This window comes from Lagopus muta, chromosome 10, assembly GCF_023343835.1.
Source record: "Lagopus muta isolate bLagMut1 chromosome 10, bLagMut1 primary, whole genome shotgun sequence".
NCBI classification, from domain to species: domain Eukaryota; kingdom Metazoa; phylum Chordata; class Aves; order Galliformes; family Phasianidae; genus Lagopus; species Lagopus muta.
Genome location: NC_064442.1, coordinates 19,452,437 through 19,473,862, shown reverse-complemented (window position 1 = coordinate 19,473,862; position 21,426 = coordinate 19,452,437). Strand labels below are relative to the sequence as shown.

General features: G+C 46.5%; 1 protein-coding gene across 3 annotated transcripts in view; it reads right to left on the bottom strand.

Moving 5' to 3' along the window:
* ALPK3 (alpha kinase 3) overlaps positions 1 to 21,426 on the bottom strand; it is a 30,357-nt gene that overhangs the window by 7,397 nt on the left and 1,534 nt on the right. For 2 of the 3 annotated variants that reach the window (XM_048956104.1, XM_048956106.1), the window contains exons 2-5: positions 13,861 to 13,899; positions 10,543 to 10,664; positions 4,546 to 4,663; positions 2,398 to 3,421 (exon numbers count right to left, since the gene is read on the bottom strand). In XM_048956104.1, coding sequence (XP_048812061.1) covers positions 2,398 to 3,421; positions 4,546 to 4,663; positions 10,543 to 10,664; positions 13,861 to 13,899 — 1,303 coding nt within the window. The remainder of the gene's footprint in view (positions 1 to 2,397; positions 3,422 to 4,545; positions 4,664 to 10,542; positions 10,665 to 13,860; positions 13,900 to 21,426) is intronic. The other variant, XM_048956105.1, reaches the window with a different exon arrangement.

Sequence of the window (21,426 nt, the reverse complement as noted above, 5' to 3'; positions counted from 1 at the left end):
ACCCTCCCGACACTATATCCACTCTGAGATGGGGTTACTGGCATGTCGTGCAGCGTCTGGATGAGGCTGCCCAAATGATTTGCAGCGAAACCGTATACCCTGGTGTTATCTGTGCTATTCAACCATCCTGTTTCTTTGACATTCAGGAAGCTCAAATGTTTCCGACTGCAGCTGCACAGCAGCAGACGTTTCAGCAAGCTGCCCACTGCAACAGCTGAACTTCAACCTGAGGAAAACTGGTGATATCTTCCAGACAAGGGATACTGTCTTAGGATGAGGCTCACAGGAGTCAGTGATAACGCTGATGCATGCTCTGCCTGACCAATGCTCAGCTCAACATCAGGACATGCGTATAGGAAAAGGTCACGCACAGTCTCCATTTGCCTAAAGCAAGTGGGTCTACAGGTAGGAGATCCCAGAGGACCTGCTGCTCAAGTTTTTTTTCCCCAAAGGTCTCTACTGGCTCACAGACGGACAAAAGGAGTGAGCTTTATGCCATGCTGCTGGCCAGCAGGGACTGTTTGGCTGAAGAGGAGTTGGGGCTTTGGGGTGCAACAAGCTTATTTAGCAGAGCTTTTTGGAAAAGCACCTTTCCTAAAGCAGCAGTGAAGCAGCCTGTCCCAGTTTCAGCTGGGATGCAGTTAATTTTGTTCACAAAGGCTGTTATGATGCCGTGTTTTGGACTTAGGGGAAAAACAAAGGTTGGTAACACACCCAAACTGAAGGTATGTAAAAGAAATGTGATAAAAGAAAACCGTTTTCAAAATTATGCAAGAACTACTCCAAGGGTAATCGTCATTCAAATCCACTGTTAGTGCTACCCTTGTGCACGTGCAGTTTCAGAGCCTGATTACTGGCTGGCATCTTGCAAAGTCCTGCTTAGAACCCAAGGAGAAGTCCTAACCACAAGGCCCAGCTACGTCCCAAGAAGGGGAAAAAAAACGCTGCTAAGACCCTGTCTGGTTTACAGGAAAGATTAGAGGAAAAAAAAATAATCGTTGTCCTGGGGAGTATAAATAACAGACTTGGAGTCAGCTTCAAAGAGTTTTTATATGGCTTATTTGATCACACAAAAGCCTGACTACTTCCCCAGCACCATCAACTAGCTGAAGCATTCAAATTCAAATCAGAAGTGCTCCCTTTTGACTAACTCAAAAAGCACACTGGCTGACAAGCTACAGGTTTCCCTCTGTGAGCAGATTTTTGAGAAGGAAAATACCTTGATATATGTCAAAAGCTCAGGGATGCCACACACCAACAAATTCCACCCTCCTTCAGAGTAAGGGACAGAATAACACAGGAGACAAAAAGAATGGCTTTTCCATGGCCGTGCATCACAGTGATAATTTATGCTCCTGTATGTGCTGTTGATGTGATGTGTTAAAAACGTCGGTGGCTGCACTGCTTTGAGCCCAGGTGCCAGACTGTGTAACACAGCAGGTTTCTTACCAGCGAAGGGTGCTCTAGCTATGGTTAAAGCAACCTAGGAGAGGAAGAAAGGATATTCCTCCCCTGGAGCAGCCAGCAGTCCCACTTTCCATATCACGGCTACTTCCAAATGCACAGGTGCCTCCTCTCATACTGACATGTACATCTATCCTTACTCAAACAATAGATCCTGATGGCAACCACAAATTGGACTCAGAGAACCTTTTGTCTGAGAAGGCATCACTAAAGGGAAGAAAAAAAAAAAAATACTGGTAGCTTCCAGTCTAATATTTTCATGGAAAAACGCCTCAGGTTAAGTGACAAAAATAGAAATTGACTAAAAGATGCAGTGAGGGTCAGGAGCAGGTGCAGCACTTTGGCTCTGCATTGCCACTGCAAAGAGACTTGCAAGAGTTTTTCCAAGAGGGGAGAGCCAAAAAATAGCCCAGGTCTACTGTATACACATTGCACTGTAAACAAAATTCAATGCCCTGCCCGGAACAGCTCACGTGGAGTACCTGGCACGCTGCGCTCATTTGCATGGGGGGCTCATTAAATGCCAGCTGAAGCCCAGGCTCAATTGCTAAACTGGACAGATGTCATCAGTCTCGTGTACACACAAGGCATCCACCCCCAGCTACAAATAACCATTCACTGCTCCCTGCTGAACTGATTTGGAAACATTCTGCATGAGGTCAGCGTGCCGATTAAACCGGAGGGCTCACAGCACGCCCCAGGCCACTCGCAGCCCAGCTGTCCGGCTGCATGGCCTGACGTACATCTCTCCTCACCACCTCATCTGACATTTATTCAGGGATGGAAGCTCAGCTCTTTGGGCACACCAAGCCCAGGCAGGCTGTTTTCGAGGTGTTTTTGCTGGAGGAGACCTGAGAAGCCACAGCAGCAGCTTCCTTGGGGTACACACAGTGATGCAACGCTGCCACATTGGCTGTGATCTGTTCTAATTACCTCTGCACCAATGACTTTGTGCCCCTCAGACTTCTTCGCTGTGCGCTGGTCTTTCTTTCCCTTGGACGGTGCAGGTGCTGTATTTGAGGATGATGAAGCATCCTCTGCCTGCCTGCTGACACCCACAGGCCGTGGGGCAGCCTCACTCACAGCCTCTTCCTTGGTTCCCACCTCACCTTTCCCTGCTGTCTCTTTCACTTGATTATCAAAATACAATTCCTTCAAAGAGAAGTGTGTGTCACCATTAACTTTAGTGTCCTGATTCACAGCTTTCACAGGCTCTTTTGTCTTTGGAATATTTTCCTCTTCTTGATTGCTTGCCAGCCTCAGATGCGTGCTCCTGCGTAAGGGGACAGGAGGGGCAAACCTTGGATTTGTTGAGGGCTTCACCCTGTCTTGTCCACTTTCTTCTCGCTTCGAAACTTCCTGCTTTGCTGCTGGAGCATCCACCACTTTCTTTTTCTTTTTAGCTGCAGAGTCTTTGGCCAATGGCTTAGACACGAGATCCTCTACAGTCTCATAGATGTAGGCAAGAAAGCCATTCCCGTTCTCTTCTACGCTCTCCAAAGAGGCGTCTCCATTGGTGGTCACCTCTGCTTTCAAAGGTGTTATCAGTTTGCTTGGCAAGCCCGTCATGGTGTTTACCGGCTGCTCCTTTGAGTCAGACACATCCTCTCGTAGTCTGGATTTAGAATCAGTGACATGCACTTTCGCTGCATCCTCTTTCTCCCACAGAGAGGCTCCTGGCCGGAGATTCAGATCCCTGGCCAGCCTCCGCTTTCTCTGGAGCCTCTCTGGGCTCATTCTCTGCAAACTCTCCACCTCCACGTTCTCTTTCCCTCGTTTCTTGCTCTGTTCTATCTCTCGTAGTTTCTCTTCAGCCTTTCTCTTAATTTTGGCAAACCACTTCTGATGAATTTTGAACTCCGTCATGGTTCCCACTTCCAGCACACCAGAGCAGGACACGATGCCTTTGATATTTCTAGCGGACGCCTGGTAAATGCCTGCATCTTCTTCCCGGCACCTGGAAACCAAAAGCTCTGCATGAGACCTGCCCGTCCTCCCCAGCCCCTGTAGCTCTCTACATAAACGTACCCTTTCCCACTTCTTGCTGTGAAGGGCCAAAGACAAAGATGCTGGCCTATGCCCCTGGGCTCTGCCTGCTCTCTGCTCTACCAGATAAGCAATTCACATGTAAATCAGTGCCTTGTTCCCTCTGGACTGTTGCATGATGAAGGAGTTACAGACAGCACCAGGCTTTCTGACTGTTCTCAACCACATTCCTCCATGGGATCTTCTCCTCTCAGTCTGTCATAGCCTAACTTCGCTTCTTACATTCCTGTTCTTCCTCCACCCTACTGCCTTACCAAAGCCCTCCCACCTTGCTTCAAAGGCACAAAACACATGGACGCCATTTCCACCTTCACCCTTGGACTCCCGGCCCACAGAGCTCCCTGCAAGAGCCGAGTCAGTCCCCCATGGAAACCTGGAGCAGCAGAAAAGTCCTCACTGGAATCACAAGGATCACAGGACTGCGAGCAATACTGGTGTCTGTCTGACATCCCAAATCCAAGACACAAAATGCAGCAGGTCTCTGCACACTGGGGACAAGGTGTACCTGGCTCTCCAGAAACACAACCCTCATTTAAAGATAAAGGAAGATGGCAGTCTGGGTATCCCTTCCCTAACCTCACAGTGGAAGCTATGAGAGAGGAAGGGCTGCAGCCTTATCCCCTCTTTTGTCTTTGCTCAGGACATCCCTATAGACTGCTTCTGTCCTTACCCTGCCTGATTCCTGAACCATCATCCTGAATGCAGCCAGTGCTTTCCCTTTGCTCACTTTCAGTCAGTCTCATCGCTCTGCTCCTGACTCTCACTGTGATAGCACACGCTGTTACAGCACTGGAAGACTCCAGGGAGAGGAATTTCTCCTGACCTTCCTCTTGCCTCCAGCATGACTGCTATCCCTGTGTTTAAGTCTCATCCTGATGTGATCTGGAGAGAAAAGCTAACAGGGAAGAGACAGTCAGGAACAATGCAAAGGGAAACATTCGCACTGGGGGGATCGCTACTGACAGCCAGTTTCTCCAAGTAATGAAAATGCACTCCCAACAGCAAGTCCAACTACTCTCCAGCTTCCCTACTCACTTGTACAGCTGCAGGGTGTGACGATTTCCATGATGGAAAATCTGGTACTTGGGTAAGCCACAGTAGCGGTCCATCTCCTCATTATCCTTGTACCACGTCACCTCCGGCTGCGGGTAACCTGGGGAGAAGGATGGACATCAGCATGAGGAATGCTGGACCAAGGAGCACAGCAAGGGACAAGGAATCAGCAGCAAAACAAAACACTCTGGCAGAATACACGTTATTCTGGGCTCATCGCATTCTTAAATCATGCAGCAGAGAAAGTACTGTGAGTAGAAACCAGAGGGGCTTATCCAAAGCTTTTACTGCTCCTAGGAAGAGAGCTATTTTTGAGGAAAAAATCCCAGCACTTCATTCCTGAGCAGAGGAGAGTGAATCACATGGCCATCTCCTGTAACACTGGCTGGGAGCAGAAGGTGAGCACACTGTCACTTCTACGTGAAGAGGCATGTTTTGCTGAGATTAAGGCTTAGCTTAGAAAACAGGCATTCGTCCCTCCATGGAGCTCACAGCATTTTGCTAAGTGTCACAGCCTGTAAACCGATCCCAAAGTTTCCAGTGAACAGAAGCGGCCTTGATTGCATCACAGCCAGCTTGATGTCCTACAAATGTCACTTGACAACAGATGTCACCTGCCTTTTCAGCAGGATGACATCATGATGTGTGTGACTGGCTGGGCAACGAGCTGGGCACGTGGCCACACACTGCCCGCCACACTCAGCAGCGGTGGATCAGCAGGAGGGCATACAGGCATCAGAGCCCTCATCTCTCACCCACAGCAGTTCCAGCTGAGAATAAGAGCAGCCCATTTTTCAGGGGAAAACTGCTTAAGCAAGTGGTCACCATTCATCTCTCTGCTTCACACATGGCTCCTGGCACAGCCCAGCTGACCCTAAGGGCATGGGATAAAAGTTTCAACGATCACGTCATGCCCCAGCTTAAGTAAGTGCATTGGGCAGTTGCTCCAAGCCCCAGGATGGGTATCTAAAGCTTATCCCCTGCCAACAGCCCTGTGCTACTGTTGCAAAGGAGACCAGCACGCTGATCGCCACCAGCATCTCCAAATGTGGTCTGCACATCAATCTCTTCCCACAGACAGCACTGGCCAGGACCCAGACTACGCAGGAGCACACAGAATGCCCAGCCCCAATGGCTACAATGTATGGAGTGGGCAGGGACAGGACACCAACAGCCTACCCAAGATACTTCCCAATTGCTAGCCCACTGATTTCAGGGCTGACAATCAAAATTTTTAATTGAAAGTCTCCAGGAGCCACCTGCTTGCATCAGTCTGAAGTGCCAGGAGCCTACAGCAATGTCCAAGCCCAGCATACATCTGTCTCTGTAAATAAGGTCCCACAGCAGGAGTAAAACAGCATGAGTAAAGACTCATCAATAGGAATCATCTCTGGTGCTGGCTGATATGTAATGCCTTTGACCGGGAGCTAAAGCAGCACATGTTGAACCTCCTCCCCTAGCCAAAGGGAGATAAAAGAGTACTCCAGCAAGGGGATCACCAGAGACTGGCCCTGCTGCTTGTATTTTCCACACATATTAGCTACTGACTACACATGGCAGCAGGACCCTGAGCCAAATGAGCGCACAGTGATTTTCTACTGCTCCAGGGACAAGGAACAAAACAGTTTTCATGTACAGCTCACACTTCATTCAGAGCAGTCCTACCCTTCCTCAGGCTGTCTGCACACAAGACCTTTAAAGGCCCCTCAGCTATTAGTACAGCTAGCTGGCAGGTAGGTTTTCCTAATATTCTGTGAACATTCTGTGAGCCATCACAGTACTTCATTCTGGGAAATGCAAACATACCACTTCCAAGAAACCCTGCAATGTCCCCCCGTGGCCTCTGCATCTGATGCCAATGCCCAGCTGACATCTGCTGCAAAGAGCTGTAATTCCTACAGCTGCTCAGTGCCTTGACAAAAGGCTTTTTTTCTTATTAAGCCTGAAATCTCTCTGGCTTGTTGCATTTATATACCTGCTCCCCCTCAGACAAGTGGTGGTGGCTGCAAATAGCCCATTTCAGAACAGAGCAGCCATTCATAAAATCAAGCTCTCACCTTTCCTAAGCCTGTCCCTGCTGCAGCCCCCTTGCAGCTGGTGCAGAGAGGGATTTGCTGGCAGCTGGTCTCCTGCATTTAACCAGCGAGCACCTCACTTTTACAGACATACATTCCTGTGGAGGAGGACAGGCTCCTGCCGCATTCCCCAAGCATCTTCAGCATCAACAAAAGCCACTGGGAAATGCATCTTCCAGCAGCATTGTTCTACCACGACAGCCAAGCACTGCATGGTGCAGGAGACCTTCTAAGCCCAGGTTTTTAATAGAAAAATTACGAAGTTTAGATCAAATACCCTTTTTTTTTTTTTCCTCCCCTGAAGCTATTGAAGCCTGAGAAGCTTTTGTGAACTCATCCAAAAACATTTGCATCAGGGACTCAAAATCACCCGGATAAGGTGTTTATAGCAATCTCAGCTGTCATTTTACGGGGCAGAAAATTGGGAAGTTGAGCTTCTGAAGCTTGGTAAGGTGAAAAGAGTTTGGAAACATCTTCATACAATCTCTTTGATTTTCCATTGCTCCTCTACACAAGCCATCTTGGGGCTTTAGGCAGTTTTGGGAGGAAAATTCATGGCAAGATCTGATCCCTTCTGCCTATGGACTCAGTAATGCTGACAGAAGGGCCAGACACTCAGCAAGGCAGCATCTCTCCATGCCACCAGCCTGAAAGTGGCACTCACTCCTCATTCCTCTCTCCTGACTGCCCCAAACCTTGCCATCCCTGCTCATCACCTGCCCCATCCCCAAAGCCACAGCCTCTGTGTCTCCCCACACAATCTCCATGCAAGCAATTCACTCTCTCTATTCAAGCATTCTCAAAGAGATTGTTTGAATTGCTGGTGGTCCTGTGTGGAGCCAGGAGTCACTCTCAATGATCCTTGTTGGTCCCTTCCTAAGGAGGGCAGAAATGCTGCTGAACAAAACTGCCTGAGAACTGGTAATACCTGGTACTGATGTAATAGTCCTGGTAGACACAGTCACCACCTCCCAGAGTGAGCCTCACTCCTTGAAAATCACAGCAAGCACTCATAGACCCATGCCCCCTCATCCAAACTCCTGTGATTCATCAGCCTGCATCTCCCCTCCCAAGCCAACACTATACAGGGACAGTTGAAAAACTGTAAAATGCTTATAGCACCTTCAATAAGGGATGCTCTCTGTAGAGAGCCCTATAACTCCTCACAGGAGAGGCTCTGAAGGATGAGACCCCTGAGGTCTTGAAATCCAGTCAGGCCCACCAAAGAAACAACTTGGTGCAAAGAAGCTGAGTGCTCCTCTCCTTTGTGAGAAATCACACAACAAAATCATGTCTTGCTGTTTTCTTCATTCTCAGAGAATAAAGGCTGAACTAGTTTTGCCCAGAAATGAAAACATGTCATCACTGATGCACAATTTGACCCAAAACAATCAAATAAGATGTGCTAGGGACTCCAGCAGCAGCAGAACAAAGCTGGAGAACCAGAAAACAGGAGAAAAGCAGGGATTGTGCAGCTACCTGAAAGCATCAGGAAGCCTGCCTCAGACTTACTTTCTTTCCTGCTGGCATTTCAGAGGCTGGCTCTTCAAATATTTGCATTGTGCTGCTTTCCTAGGAAAGACCAGTGAGCCTCTAGTATTCACAGATAAGGGTCTGCACTGGAATTCATTATCAGTTAAGAAGCAGCAAGAAAAAATGTCATTGTAGGTCATGTAAATGCATATGGGGCTTCAGAGCAACAGCAAGAGTAACTGACTGTCAGCCCTTTGCCTCCTGTAAGGCTATGATCCAAATTGTCCCTGGACTCCAATCACAGCAGCAGGACTGAGCTGGTATCACACCAGCCACTGGCCAGGGATGCAACTGTCACCTCCCTTCTCCCTGCACTTGAATATGAACATCATAACAAGGGGGAGATATGTGAACACCAGATCAGACCACCAGTGGACTTTTCTCTGCACTTCATGCTCAGTGCCCCAGAGAAATCCTCAGCTGCTAGAACAGGCCACAGGACCACATGCAAGGCATTCAGACTGACCACGTGGCAGAGGAGGTCTGGGTTGTTTAAGGGCTTTTCTACAAAAATTCCTAATTTTGGGAGGAGTCTATTAATTTAAATGCACAAAGATATCCTCCAGTCTAGCTCACTAAGTGTGAAAATGGCTGCATGCTGAAGATGCTCACTTGATGCTTTCTTTCACTTTATCAGAAGTGACACCAGCATCGATTTTTCGACTTTGTATACGACACCACATCGTGCCACCCAGCACCAACGGGTCATCCAAAGCTGGAAGGCAGCCTTCTGCCTACAAACAGCCAGGAATGGCTACAAACTGGATAGAGAACATATCTGTCTCCAGATAAACTTTGATAGGTTCAAGCAGAGGCATTCCTTGGCAGCATGTCTCCTGCACAGTGAGCAGTTTCTCATTTTTTCCAGGAGACGCTGGAAAGGACATGGACGTGGCCCACTTATGTAGAGCTGATGGTATCATCTGGACCTTGGAAGAGAAGGGGTCTTTTCGAAGGAATTGTCCACCCCGCAGTGCATCTGGGGAAGAGTTAAGCCAGAACTAGGCACTGTAAAAGAAATTCTGAAAGAAAGCAGTGCTTTTGCATGCCTCCACACAAAGCAGCCACACTCTGGGCTCGCACCACCAAGACACTTTCAGTTGAGGAGGAGAGAAGGGCATCTGCTATTACTCAAGATCTTATAACATATCCAAACATCACTCATTTTTTGACCTCTGACACTCTCTGCTTGCAAAACGATGAGTTACATGCCACTGCACAATATGTAAAGCTTTTCCTTTTTAATAAATTCAACCAGGAAAGCCCTAATGAAGAGCACGGCTTGGAGGCAACTCTAGCAGCCCAGTTTTACCACAGGAGCAGGAAGCTGCCTGCTAAAGTTAATCATCAATGAAGCCAATGTACCACTTGTAGCCCTGCAAGTTCAGAGAGCCAGACCTGTAAAACAAGTGAATCATATAAGAGCCAAGAATTCAAAGCAGGAGGATTTCAGAAAAGGGGTTCAGTATGTCCTTCATTGCATACAGCTTATTTGCAGCACCTTTATAACAGCAAACTGGATTCCCTCAATCTTAGGCAAGTCTTGGTACTTGAGATTATGAGGCTTATTGGAGGTACTCTCCTCATTTGAGAGGTAACAAGGTTTTTCAGTTAGTCTCACTGAGTAAGCTGTCAGTATAAGAAACTTACACAACTGCTGATCCTTCCTTGTATTATCTGTAAACAGATAACTACTATGAAAAAAAAAAAAGAAAAGAAAAAAGAACAGAGCAAAGTTTTAACATCCCTGTATTTAAGAGGCAAAAGCTCACCAGCAAAGGAGTTGCTTGCCTTTACATCAGTGCTTTGCCATGCCTCTTCGCCACACCTCAGCACTAACTCTACCTTTCAGCCTCCTCCATCTCCCTCTATATCCCTTGACCTAAATCCTTCCTGCTCAGGGTTAGATTTTAGCTCACTGGGCAGAAACTGGTCTTTATTTCAGAATACTGACAGATACACGTTTATCACTGATGCAAATTTACAGCCAACAGTGAGAGCTAAAGTTGGCTCCAGTGTAACAGTCTTCTTCATTCCTGAGGTGTGAAATCCAGGATTAGAGAAGCACAGACCAGGACAATAAAGTATCACTTGCCCAAGCAGTAATCATCATATTCCATTTCCTGGTCTTCAATCTGCACTGCTTGAGATGTTTGGTTAGGCCTTTGCTTGTTTACAGTGTCAAATGTTTTCCATTGATTCCCCCATCAAATTAAAGCTGAAATTGTCATGCAATTGCTGAATCTTTACTTGTCAGTATGACAACGTCGGACTTGTTACGTGTCGCCTTGTTATTGCTTACTCTAGTCTTCAACTAGCACAAGTCTAGCAAGTGAGACAGGACCAGGTTATTCACTGAAGACACTGTTACCTGTCACTATGCACGTGAATTTAGCATCAGAGTCTTCGGACACAGAACGAGATTTGATAGTGGTTTCAAATAGTGGCTGGGTTTCCTCCGTCAGCTGGGAAATGATTGCGCAGAAGGTGCTCCTGGAAGATTCAAGAAGCATTTCTTAGAGATCAAAGTACTAGAAAGAAATCAAAGGGTTCCCTTCCTATCTCATCTCAGAAGCCTGTCTGAGCTGTGTTCTTGTTAGACGTGCCCTCCTTACCGCCCATCATCGCTACAACAGGTTTTTCACAAGTCAAGAGTCATAGTATTTGACTGTTTTTTTCATTCCTGAGATGATTCTGTCAATTTAAAGTGTCATTTGGGACACATCTCCTTTGTCTATGAAGCTATTAGGGTAATGCATGTCAAGAATAATTTTAGTTCTGTATCACATCTGAACGTGTCTTTGATCAGCCAGCAGGCTCAAACCATGACACTAACAAAGTAGCTTCGCCCTCCTGGTACTGCCACTGTTATTCCCTTCACTGAGATTTTATTTGTGAAGATTTCACATTGCAGTTCCAGGCCAAGTGTGAATCGGATATGGCTCGTAAGCATATGGCCCTTGAGCCTGGCTTGCACCTTCCTGTGCTCAGGAATTCCACGATGAGTGCTTCACCTCTCACTGCTGCAGTAGGCACTCACAGTACACACTCCATGAGTCCATGCACTGACCCCCAAGTTCAGGCTGCAAGATCCAAACAGCCAGGACCATCCAAACACCCAGTGCCATCTACAAATCTCATAAAAATTGATCTTAGAGTCTCCAGGTACTTAGATGCCATTTGAGGATAGCACTAAATCAGCATACAGTACTGCCAACCCGGTTGGAGTATCACCAAGACAGGCCCTGGAAGATCGGGTCTCTCTCTCTCTCTTTTTTTTTTTTTTTTTTTTTTTTTTAAAAAAAAAAATTTTTTTAAAAAAAAAAAAGGATTTGAAAAAAAAAAAAAAGAATTAAAAAAAAAAAAAGGATTTAATTCCAACTTCAATCTTCATTTGGATAGTGCTCTGGCGCTCTTGGAAGGGAAGAATTTCTTCTTTCATTTTCTCCTCTGCAATTAAAACACTACATGTTTACACTGGGAGAGAGGATCCCAAGGTCTCAAGTGCCAGGACCTTAGGAGAAACAGCAAGTATTGCAGTGGAACTGGTAGCTAGCAGCTCTGCTAAAACACTTTCAGCAGTGGAAGACACATTCCTTAAACACTCTAGAGTCATGCAAGAGGTGGAACAAACCCCCAGACCACTCCTGACACAGCACCACTACGAGCAGAAGGGCTCTCAGCGCGTGCTGACGGCTGTGAGGAGGACACCAGCCTCACAAGCAGCCCCCAGCTCACAGGCAGGATGCTGACACTGCTGCTACTCATGCTCTACCTGCTGAGGAAGCACTCCGGTTCAAGGAAATACCCAAATCCACGTGCTTAGCATGAAGCCAGCAAGGTCAGGCACCGCAGCAAGGATTGAACCTCACACACAGCTGAAGGCACCTGAAGAGCTCCAGCCACAGCAACTGCTTCTTTCATCCATCCAAAAAACTTACCTGGGGGCTGCAGTGCTACAGTTTTCACTCTGGCTTCCCATCAGCCTCAGCTTATGAGAGATGCAGGGAGATGGATCCCTGAGTGACAAAGGGCTGGGGGGCAGCATGAGCCTCACCCAGCTGCCAGGCGCTTGGCATCGGGGAAGGGAAGAGGATGGAAGGTGGGGCTGTCGCAAACTCGACTTATCTATTGAACAAGGGTTATGAGCTGTAGCCAAGCAGCTGAGGGACAGAAGTTAAAAAGTAGATGCCACAGCTTGGGCTCCTTCCTGTGGAAATCAGTGGTCCCCAGGAGACTGGTCCTGGCAAAGCACCCCTCTCCCCAGCCACACGGCCAGGAAGGGGCTGTGGATACCAAAAGCTGCCAAAGCAGAGAAACCTTTCCATACGCCAAACCAGGGAGACAACAAAACTCCCATTTCCAAAGAGCAAGGCAGAAAATCCAATGCTGGCAGTTGCTGGTGAGGTTCTGATGCACCTTTTGTCAGTCCTAGACCAGTAAATGCCTTACAGATCCACACAGTGAAGTCACAACTCCCCAAGCATCAATGACCATTTCATAACCCAGCAAGTGAACAAGTTCAGCATCTTCAAAAATAAAGTGATGTGCACACACATAGTGACACTCGGGACCAAGTTTAATCCCAGCACCACATCACTGCAGTGCTGGGAGTAAGCCTGGTCCTTTCAGTGCAAATCCCAGAGCCAGGAGAAACACCGCAAAGGCTACTGAATGCTCCAGGAAAGCAGCAGCACCAGGAGCTGAGGACTCCACAGGCACGGCAGATGAATATGACGAGACTTGCTCAATGCACACTTGGCAGTGAGCCCTGGAAAGTCTCTTTAATCTTTCAAAGAAACCATTGTATTAGTCACAGGCAGGTTTTAGAGGCTGCAGCACTGTGGGGCTCTCAGCTGACTCATTCCAGCTGCAATGAGACTTGTCCAATTCAAATTGGTTTCTAAACCAGTAATTCTGAGCTTACAAGAAATCTGATACAAGGCAGCAGCCGCTCTTCCTCCGGGCCTTCCTGAAGGTGCATCTTTGTTGCACAAAAAGCCCTAAGGACCAGGAAGAGGACACCAGCAATTCAGTAGCCTTTTAAAATTAAAGAGGGATTTCCATACAAAAGCAGTGTGCAGGAAAAGGAGATTTGAGAAGCGATTTGCTTTTTCTTCATCGCAATTTGCTTTTCCTGACATTTTGGTTAACAATCCCATGGCAACCAAAGTGTTCAGGAAAGGCTTCTCCTTCCACCATCAATCCTCTACGTGCTTCTGCAGCAAATCGGCAATGCCCACTGACTTCATCTGCCAAAGGCAAGGTCCAACCATTCAAGTGCACATTGTGGTAGAGACCAAACAAAGGAGGATCTTTATGGTAAAGCAAAGGATGGTGGGAAAGGAGAAAAATTTCTTCTTTGAAAGCGTCAGGGCAGGCACATCTAATTTTTAATGTCTCTGTATGGAAGTCTCACTTTAATATCACTTAGCAGCTGAACAAACTGTACACCCATCCTTTGGCCACAAAAGGTGAACATTTCTTGCACCTTAACACAGGAATGACAATGAACATTCACTTTGCTGTCTGCAGTTCAGGCAAGCATTAGGAACACAACCGTGCAGAATAAGTTTGTTAGATCACCCCAGGGCTCTCTTAATTAGTACCTGAGCATTACAGATTAATCAGATGCAGTCAGATTCAGCAAAGTGTTTGGTCAGAGAAGTTTAATGCAATGTAGTTTTACCTTCCTAAACTGGAGAGAGAGAATCTGCTGCTTGATAAGCTAAGCAAAAAACAGCATAAAAAACATTAGATAAAGAAGCATGAAAAGGAGCTGAAATAAACTGTTACAGAGAGATATTAATGTGAGTTGTTTTGCACAGGTCACAGGTCCTATTAAAAGAAGGTACAGCTGCCTTACTCAGGCTGACTGCCAGGATGAGCAAGTTACATTGTAAATTGAAGTCAAAGGCTGTAAAAATGAAACAGTCGTTAACTGCAGAGAATAAGTGCAAGGATATTTATACAAGTAGGTTTCCAAGAAGCAGCACCTGAGCCTTCCATGCATCGTCCACAGCGCTGCACTCAAAGCAGGCAACTCCACTGGGAAGCTACTCGGTTAAATGGTACTTGAGAGTACAGCTCACTGCATGCCCATGTCTCTGCTGGCAAGGAGGTGGCCTCAGATTGTGGCCTCTATTTTTCTCAGGACAGAGATACCAGCTTTTTTGAGAAACTGAAAATGCTATGCTCATTATATGCTGCTTTCCAGTTTGCCAGCCAAATCACTGGGATTAGGGGAAAAAAAAAAAAAAAAAAAAAAAACACCTGGAACTTGCAGGCATCTACAGTTTATTTTCCTCTGCAGAAATGCTCTGGTGTAGCATTAACCATTTCAGGGAATAAAAATCAAATACAAATCCTACATGAGAAACCTGGATGACCTACTTACCAGCAGCAGCCCCAGAGGAGCACCTTCAGGGACCCACATCTACCACGCTGCCATTTCGTGACAGCAGCTCCTGTGGGGCAGTAGGACCCCTAGCAGTCAGGAGGGGTTCATCAGCCTGCCCTGAGCTCATCAACATGGGAATCAGAAGTCCAACTAAGTAGCTACCATCTAGCCAGCAGCACGCAAGCCCAGTGTGACCCAGTAGGATTGTTACATACACTGCAACCCCACCATACAGCCTCAGAGGTGATTGCAGCACAGGCAAGTCATCCGTTGGGATGTCAGAAGTCACACTCCAATACTGGTACATGCAGATGGATCAAACCTTCTCAGCCTGAGGAACACTACTGAACAATCAAACTTTAGTGCTTTATGATGCTGCCGCAGGAGGAGATGCAGAACTAAGAAAGGCATAAATCTTCAGGTCTTCTACTAAATGACCTCCTCCTAGCTCTGTGCAAGTCCCAGTCACACAGACATCAGCATGACCCAGAATCTCACACTAGAAGTGACTATAGAGGGTCTCTGAAAACTGCTACTGCCGGCCCCGCAGCACTTCCACCTGTAGCACTTCTCTTCCACACCCACAGAGATAAGAATTGAAGAAGTAGTTCTGCAAAGACAGATTAGGTAGAAGTCCGAGACAGCTGCTCAGGAGCAGCTCTAGGCCCAAAAACATGGGGTGGCACTTGCTCTTTTGGCAGCAGCTTCACTCTCTCCACCCCCAGCCACATGATTTTGATCCTTCCCTATTGCCAACACTGCTGCTGATGGGGAGCTACCCAGCCGGAAAAGGATCGCATAGCAGCCAAAAAAGGCTGATGGTCAGCTACCCAATCCATTTTGCAAACACTGAGCTGGTTCATGGGGGAAGTCCAAGGAACAGCACTTTTGGCTTCCCAGCTGAGCCCCAGCATCTGAGATATTTCTTTAAGCCCCAAGCCAGATCTGCCTTTATATGATCTGCTTTACTGACCAGCACACCCTCACTGCCCCCAGACATCCCAACAGCTTAGGGGAGCAGCAATTCCACTTGAGCTGCTTGCTGCCAGTGGGATCAAGCATCCTACCACCCGCAGCCATCCTACTAGTAACAGGTCACCTCACACCACAACCCCACTCTGTCCCCAATTCATGGGCATACATAGGCTCAATTCCCAGCTTCTTCAACAGTAAAAGAGAGTGTTACATCTCATTACAAAGGAAACCGTCTCCTTGTGACCTCCAGGAATATAAAGGACACAGGCATCGCTTGAGGATCCGGAAGGGAAGATCCTAAAATGCCCACTGGAGAGTGCAAGCACAGGCAGAACAATGTTTTAAACATGCTTTATTTGCCTGAGATGGATGGGGACGTGTCTTGTCTCTTAATCACACAAAAGACTGAAGCCAGAATGAAGGGTGCCTGTGCTCCAACCCCTTGTGCTCACATATGCGATCAAGTGGTGAACACAGTTAGCAGTTTTAATTCCCAGCGCTGAGCATGCAGCCCAGGCTCTATTCACTGCATGCCCCAAAACATTACACTCAACATTGGACTGCTGATCTCTTGAGGAGCCGTCTTAATATCAAAGAAAAAAAGCATGTGTTAACTAAAGTTTAACCTCAATATGCTAAGGAACGAAGGAAGTTGTTTTAAACAAACCAGAGATTTAAGCCCAGAGAGAGTAAGATCAAATTCTGAAAGCCGCAGCTACAACAGCCCTGCCTGCAGGCAGCTGGCATTTCACTTCATTTTAATTAAGTTTACAGCATACCCACACAGAGCTGCACCAGCATAACTACATCAGACTCTAAACCAAACCTATTAGCTTGGAAATGTGGAACTCCTGCACAAGGCACGACAGATGCCCCAGCACGCCTAGTCTGATACGCCTTGGGATTGGAGCGTCCATATCCTCAGCTCTCCAGAGACTTGTTAGTGTACACAGTATGGGATTCTGCTAATTAAATGCAGCATCTACAGCGGATGTGTATCCTCTGAGCAAGCTCAGGGGCTGGTGGATGTAGGCAGCAGCTTACTTTATCCTTGCACATCTAAAGCGGGCAAATCAAGGGCTAAATGTACAGGAGAAAGGGGATTCTGCATGCTTAGGCTGGAGAGGTCTGCTCCACGCACCTCCAACCCCAGTGGGAAGAAATCCTCTGCAGGCATCTCATCTATGAAGTGAGGGACAGCTTGTTGAAAGCTAGCCCTGAAAATACAGGTCTGGTTATTAACCGCTGTTGCACTGACCCATGAGAATTACACCCCTCTGTTGTTCTTCCATGTGGCTTCTACCTGCCTCAGCTCTTCTTTAAATTCCATTTCATCAGATGCTTTCAACATTTTTCATCCTCTTAAAGGTTTTAGCCCTTCAACTACTTGTAATTTCCTTTGGAAATGAAGACGGTCTTCCCCATTTTTCATGCACTTGCCAAATTTCAGTCGTGCTGCAAGGGCAGGAGGCAGAACTGTCAACACCATTCACTTCTTAATCACTAAAAATATCGCTCAAGCTGATGGCCTAGGCTGGTTCATCACCCCACTGGGACTGAGAAGTTAATTGCTTTAAAAACATAGATTTTAAATCCTGCATTGTTTCTAATCCCTTTCATGTAGTCACTGCTTGAAATTCCCCTTTATTTCTTCACTCCCAGATAGAGAAATCATTCTCCTTCCAGCTCTGGGCTCCACATGGAAGTTGACAGGAGCTTAGAAGATGGAATATGCTTTGCATTGGCTCCTTCCTCACATGTCCGACTGCATGGATCTCCTTGAGCTGCAACAGTCATTAATATATTTCAGTGCTTTTCCACAGCACAAAGATTGAGCTGCGCTAGCTGTCCAGAGCAGCAAGTAAACAGAGAAATGCATCAATGACACCAAGTCTGAGACCTCCAAGTTATGCTGCGATGGCAATAGCAGTGCAGAAAAACTCCCCAGAAGAACCCAAGAAGAGGAGAGCAGAACAAGCCCAGGGCAGAAGGACTGCTCCAACAGTCCCGTGCAGACACTCCCTCCTGCTGCCACTCTGCCCCATGCTATTATTGGGCTTGTTTTGCACACGCGGGCTTCTAAGTATAACATTCCATATGAACTTCTCTGCCTCTAAGGTTAATACTGCCTGAGAAAAACACAAGCCACTCAGAGCGCTTTCTTAGCTGTTGGTAGCCACTCATTTCACATTTTTCAGAGCCAGCAACAAGGCCTCCACGTCCACATGGTTATGCTTAAGGCCTCTTCCCTGCCACGTGTCCCGCTTCTTATCAAACACTCCATGCACACACGGAAAAAGTTTGTGTTTCACGTACTGCAGCAGTAATTATCAGCAACCTGGCGATAAAGTAGCTGTGAGCACCATGGAGCTGCACATTGTTATTTTACTGACTGGAAAATAGATCTATTGAGTCTCTACTTGTCAAGGTCACAGAGTAAATTGTTGCTAGGCTAAAGAAGTACGGTATTTTTCTGCAGGTAACTCATTTTGAGCTTAAATGAAGAAGGACTTGCATGCAACAATTCAGAGCTAGATGCCAACACAACAGAAAGTGGAAAACAAACTTGTTGCGTGCTCCTCCATCAACCACAGTTACACTCAGAATGATTCAGATCTTGCACTTTAACTCCCAAGTATAACTGCCTCTATTGTCCACATTAACTAGTACTAGTTGAAAGACAACAAGGAATGTGGAAGGACAAAGAGCAGAACGAGTGTTGGACAACAAGACACCCAGCTAAGCTGACATTTCTCTGATAAGTCATTGTGTGTAGATTTCTGTGACTGTGAGTTGGAAAAGAAACAATGTGAAAGTAGAGGTTTTTTGTAACTGCTCTTCTAACTTCCCTCTTTGGGACCAGCTGATGCTGCAGGATGTGAGGCACAGTCAGTGGGAGAGAACAGCTTCATTCATCCAAGAGCTTCCTTGCCTTGAGGCAGGAGGAAGATGGAGCACATTTTAATTCTATCTCCTGGAAACTGCCTCTGTTCTTAAGGAAACCACACTACTCCCCATTACACAATGAAACGTGATATTTAACACTGCTCTTGAAGGGCACTGTTTGTCCAGCTCCATGTCCCGATCTTCCACCCTGGGTTATTAGTTCACCTCTACTTGACTTTCAGCAGATATCAACTGGATGCTGTAGAAAGGGTTGAAAAAAAATGCAGCTTGGGATTATTATTCATAGTGTCACTACTGACAAGGAGCCCTACTCAAACAGGCACTGTTGCTCATATAGGTATACCCACAGGAAAAACAAACATCTCCACCCTAGAGAACCTACAGTGAGGAGATCAGCCCTTCAATGCTTTTGCCCTTGTCTTTCAAGTAGGCACTGGATGTGCCTCCTTTCAAAATCTGTCAGACAAGACAGATGCACTGAATTCCCTCAGATGCCACAGCTGGTACCTTACTGGTACACTGGTTTACACTGGTTTACTGGATTTACACTGGTTACTGACAAAAGCAAGGTGCTACAAGAAGTTACAGATGCTCAATGCTGAGGAGAGAACTCCTCTGAAATAAGAAAGTAGCCATGCTTTTCGGGAACTAAGCATCCTTGAGTTTACAGCTCATTATTACAGCAACAGACCTTTTCACCTTCACTTGATACGAAGTGCAAAGCAAGTGATACAAGACTGGGAACTGCTCCCAGCCAGAAAAGCCAGATGCACAGAAAAATCATGGCAAGGCACTCTCCTGAGCTCAGCTGCCACCACAACCAGAAAAAGCCGTCCAAGAAAAGATCGGTGGCAATGTCACCATGCTCTATAAATATCTGCACACGAAGAAGCTATGACAGCGGAAAGATATTTAAGCAAGGAGGCAATGCATTAACAAGACCTAGAAGCAGACATCTGCATTAGGTGAGAGGTACTGATTGCTTCCAACAGAAGAGAAGGCCTCGAACTCAAATGAAGCACCTTCCATTTCTTTTTACAAACAATTGTATCCTAAGGTATAAGACATTCTCCAAAGTCAGTTTGTTCTTACAGAAAGGGAAAGCCTCTTCCTAAAGAACAGTTCCCAAGTGCATAGAAAGTAAATATCCCAAATACTCTGTCTGATGAAGGGATGATGTTCTTCACCCTGTGGTGCACCAGGTCAATAGGAGGTATTGGCCTGCTCTGCTCTGGTTTGGCCTCACATCCAGCACTGCACGCTTTTTTGGGCACTGCAGTATAACAACATAAAGCTATTAGAGAGCATCCAAAGCTATAAAGATGGCGAAGGCTCTAGAGAGCAAAACACACAAGGAGCAGCTGGAGGATCAGGTGGGGCTAGGGAAAGGCTCTGCCCCAAGCTGCTGAGCTCAGGGAGCCTTGGAACACTGCTCTCAGCCATAGGGTTTGGGAGGTGCTGTGTGGAGACAGGAGGTGGAGCTGACACTCCTTGCGGGTCCTTTCCAATTCAGGATATTCTATGACTTTATGAATATATGGCCATTTTCAACACCCCCAATCTCTGGCCTTTGTAGAACTACCCTCAACAAATTTCTCTAATGTAAGAAATGGAAAAAGCACATCCCAGTTTCCAAATTAGTATCCTTCAATTTGCACAACATCCCTTTCCTGCTGCAGGCTCAGAGAAATCAAGAAAGACCATCCATGTTCTCTACACCGTTCATTAGTGCATGCATACAGCTGAAGTTTCTCCACGAGTTGTCCCAGGAGCGTTCCTAACCTCAGTTTCTTTCCATGAGGATATTCCCTCATGAAGGTATTTGTCACGTCACTACTCCTTCTAGTCCTTTCCTTTGAGAAAGAGAGAAGAGAGCAGGCAAGTAATCAGCTAAACACTCTACAAATACATACAGAGACACAGCAGTAGATAAACCTGAGGAAAAAAAAAATAAACACCGCACTTCCTTTGGATTAGAATACCCATTTTTGCTTTCTAACCACCACAACAGCCTCCCTCTGCAGTTCTGTGTCTGTAACACTTGCCCCATGCGTGCCAGCTTCAAAGCCACCGAATTCAAGTACCTCCGCATTAAAGAAAACTGCTGAACGTTATCTGCCTGTACACACATCACTCATCTTGCTTTTCCAGTTCTCCCAGGCAAGCTCTCCAGATGTTTCTGGATTTAATTAAACTCTTAATTGCTTTCTGAAAGTCTCCTTGCTACACCATTCCACTCATCCACTTTCCAGAAGTGTTATGATACATTATTTAATTATAGGACAAAAAGCCCCACTTCATTCAAACCTTTGCCCTGCATCATAGACAGCAATGCAATTTTACTGTTTGTTTCCACATATCTTCTCTCAAATCTGCACTCAAGGCAGTTCAGGGAACAGGATTTTTATCTCACTTGTTCCTTAGAGAACCTGAAAGATGCCTTGAATACAGGGAAAGGTGAGTTTCACTATTTAGCAAATCTCTCTTACAACAGAAGGGGCAGCCACTGAAGTTAAAGAGCAAAATGAAATCACCTTGTTATACACTGATAACCAAGCATTTGAATGGGTTGAAAAGGGCGTTGTAGGACTTGTGGAAAATGAATTCACTGCCAATTTAAGCAATGCAATACAGCATCACTTTGTCTGCAAATGCGTAAGACTCCTACCTATGAAACAGGAGTGCAGACAACACACAGTGCTAGCGTGGCAAGTTCAGGGTGTTTAGAGCTTGGAGCTTAGCAGATGTGGGCTGGAGTCACTGTGCTTGAGACGCAGAAGTCACACATCCAGAGGATGCCAGGCTCACTGCTTCACAATACTGTGCATCTTTTGCAGTGGCCTTGAGCAAAACTTCTGCCACCTGGGGAGGTCAGCTGAGAACACTGGAAGTACTACTTGAGGACTGATGGAGCCTCTTTCATGGCTAAACAGGTTAAAGCTGTGATTTGAACGTACTTGGGAGTGGGGGAAA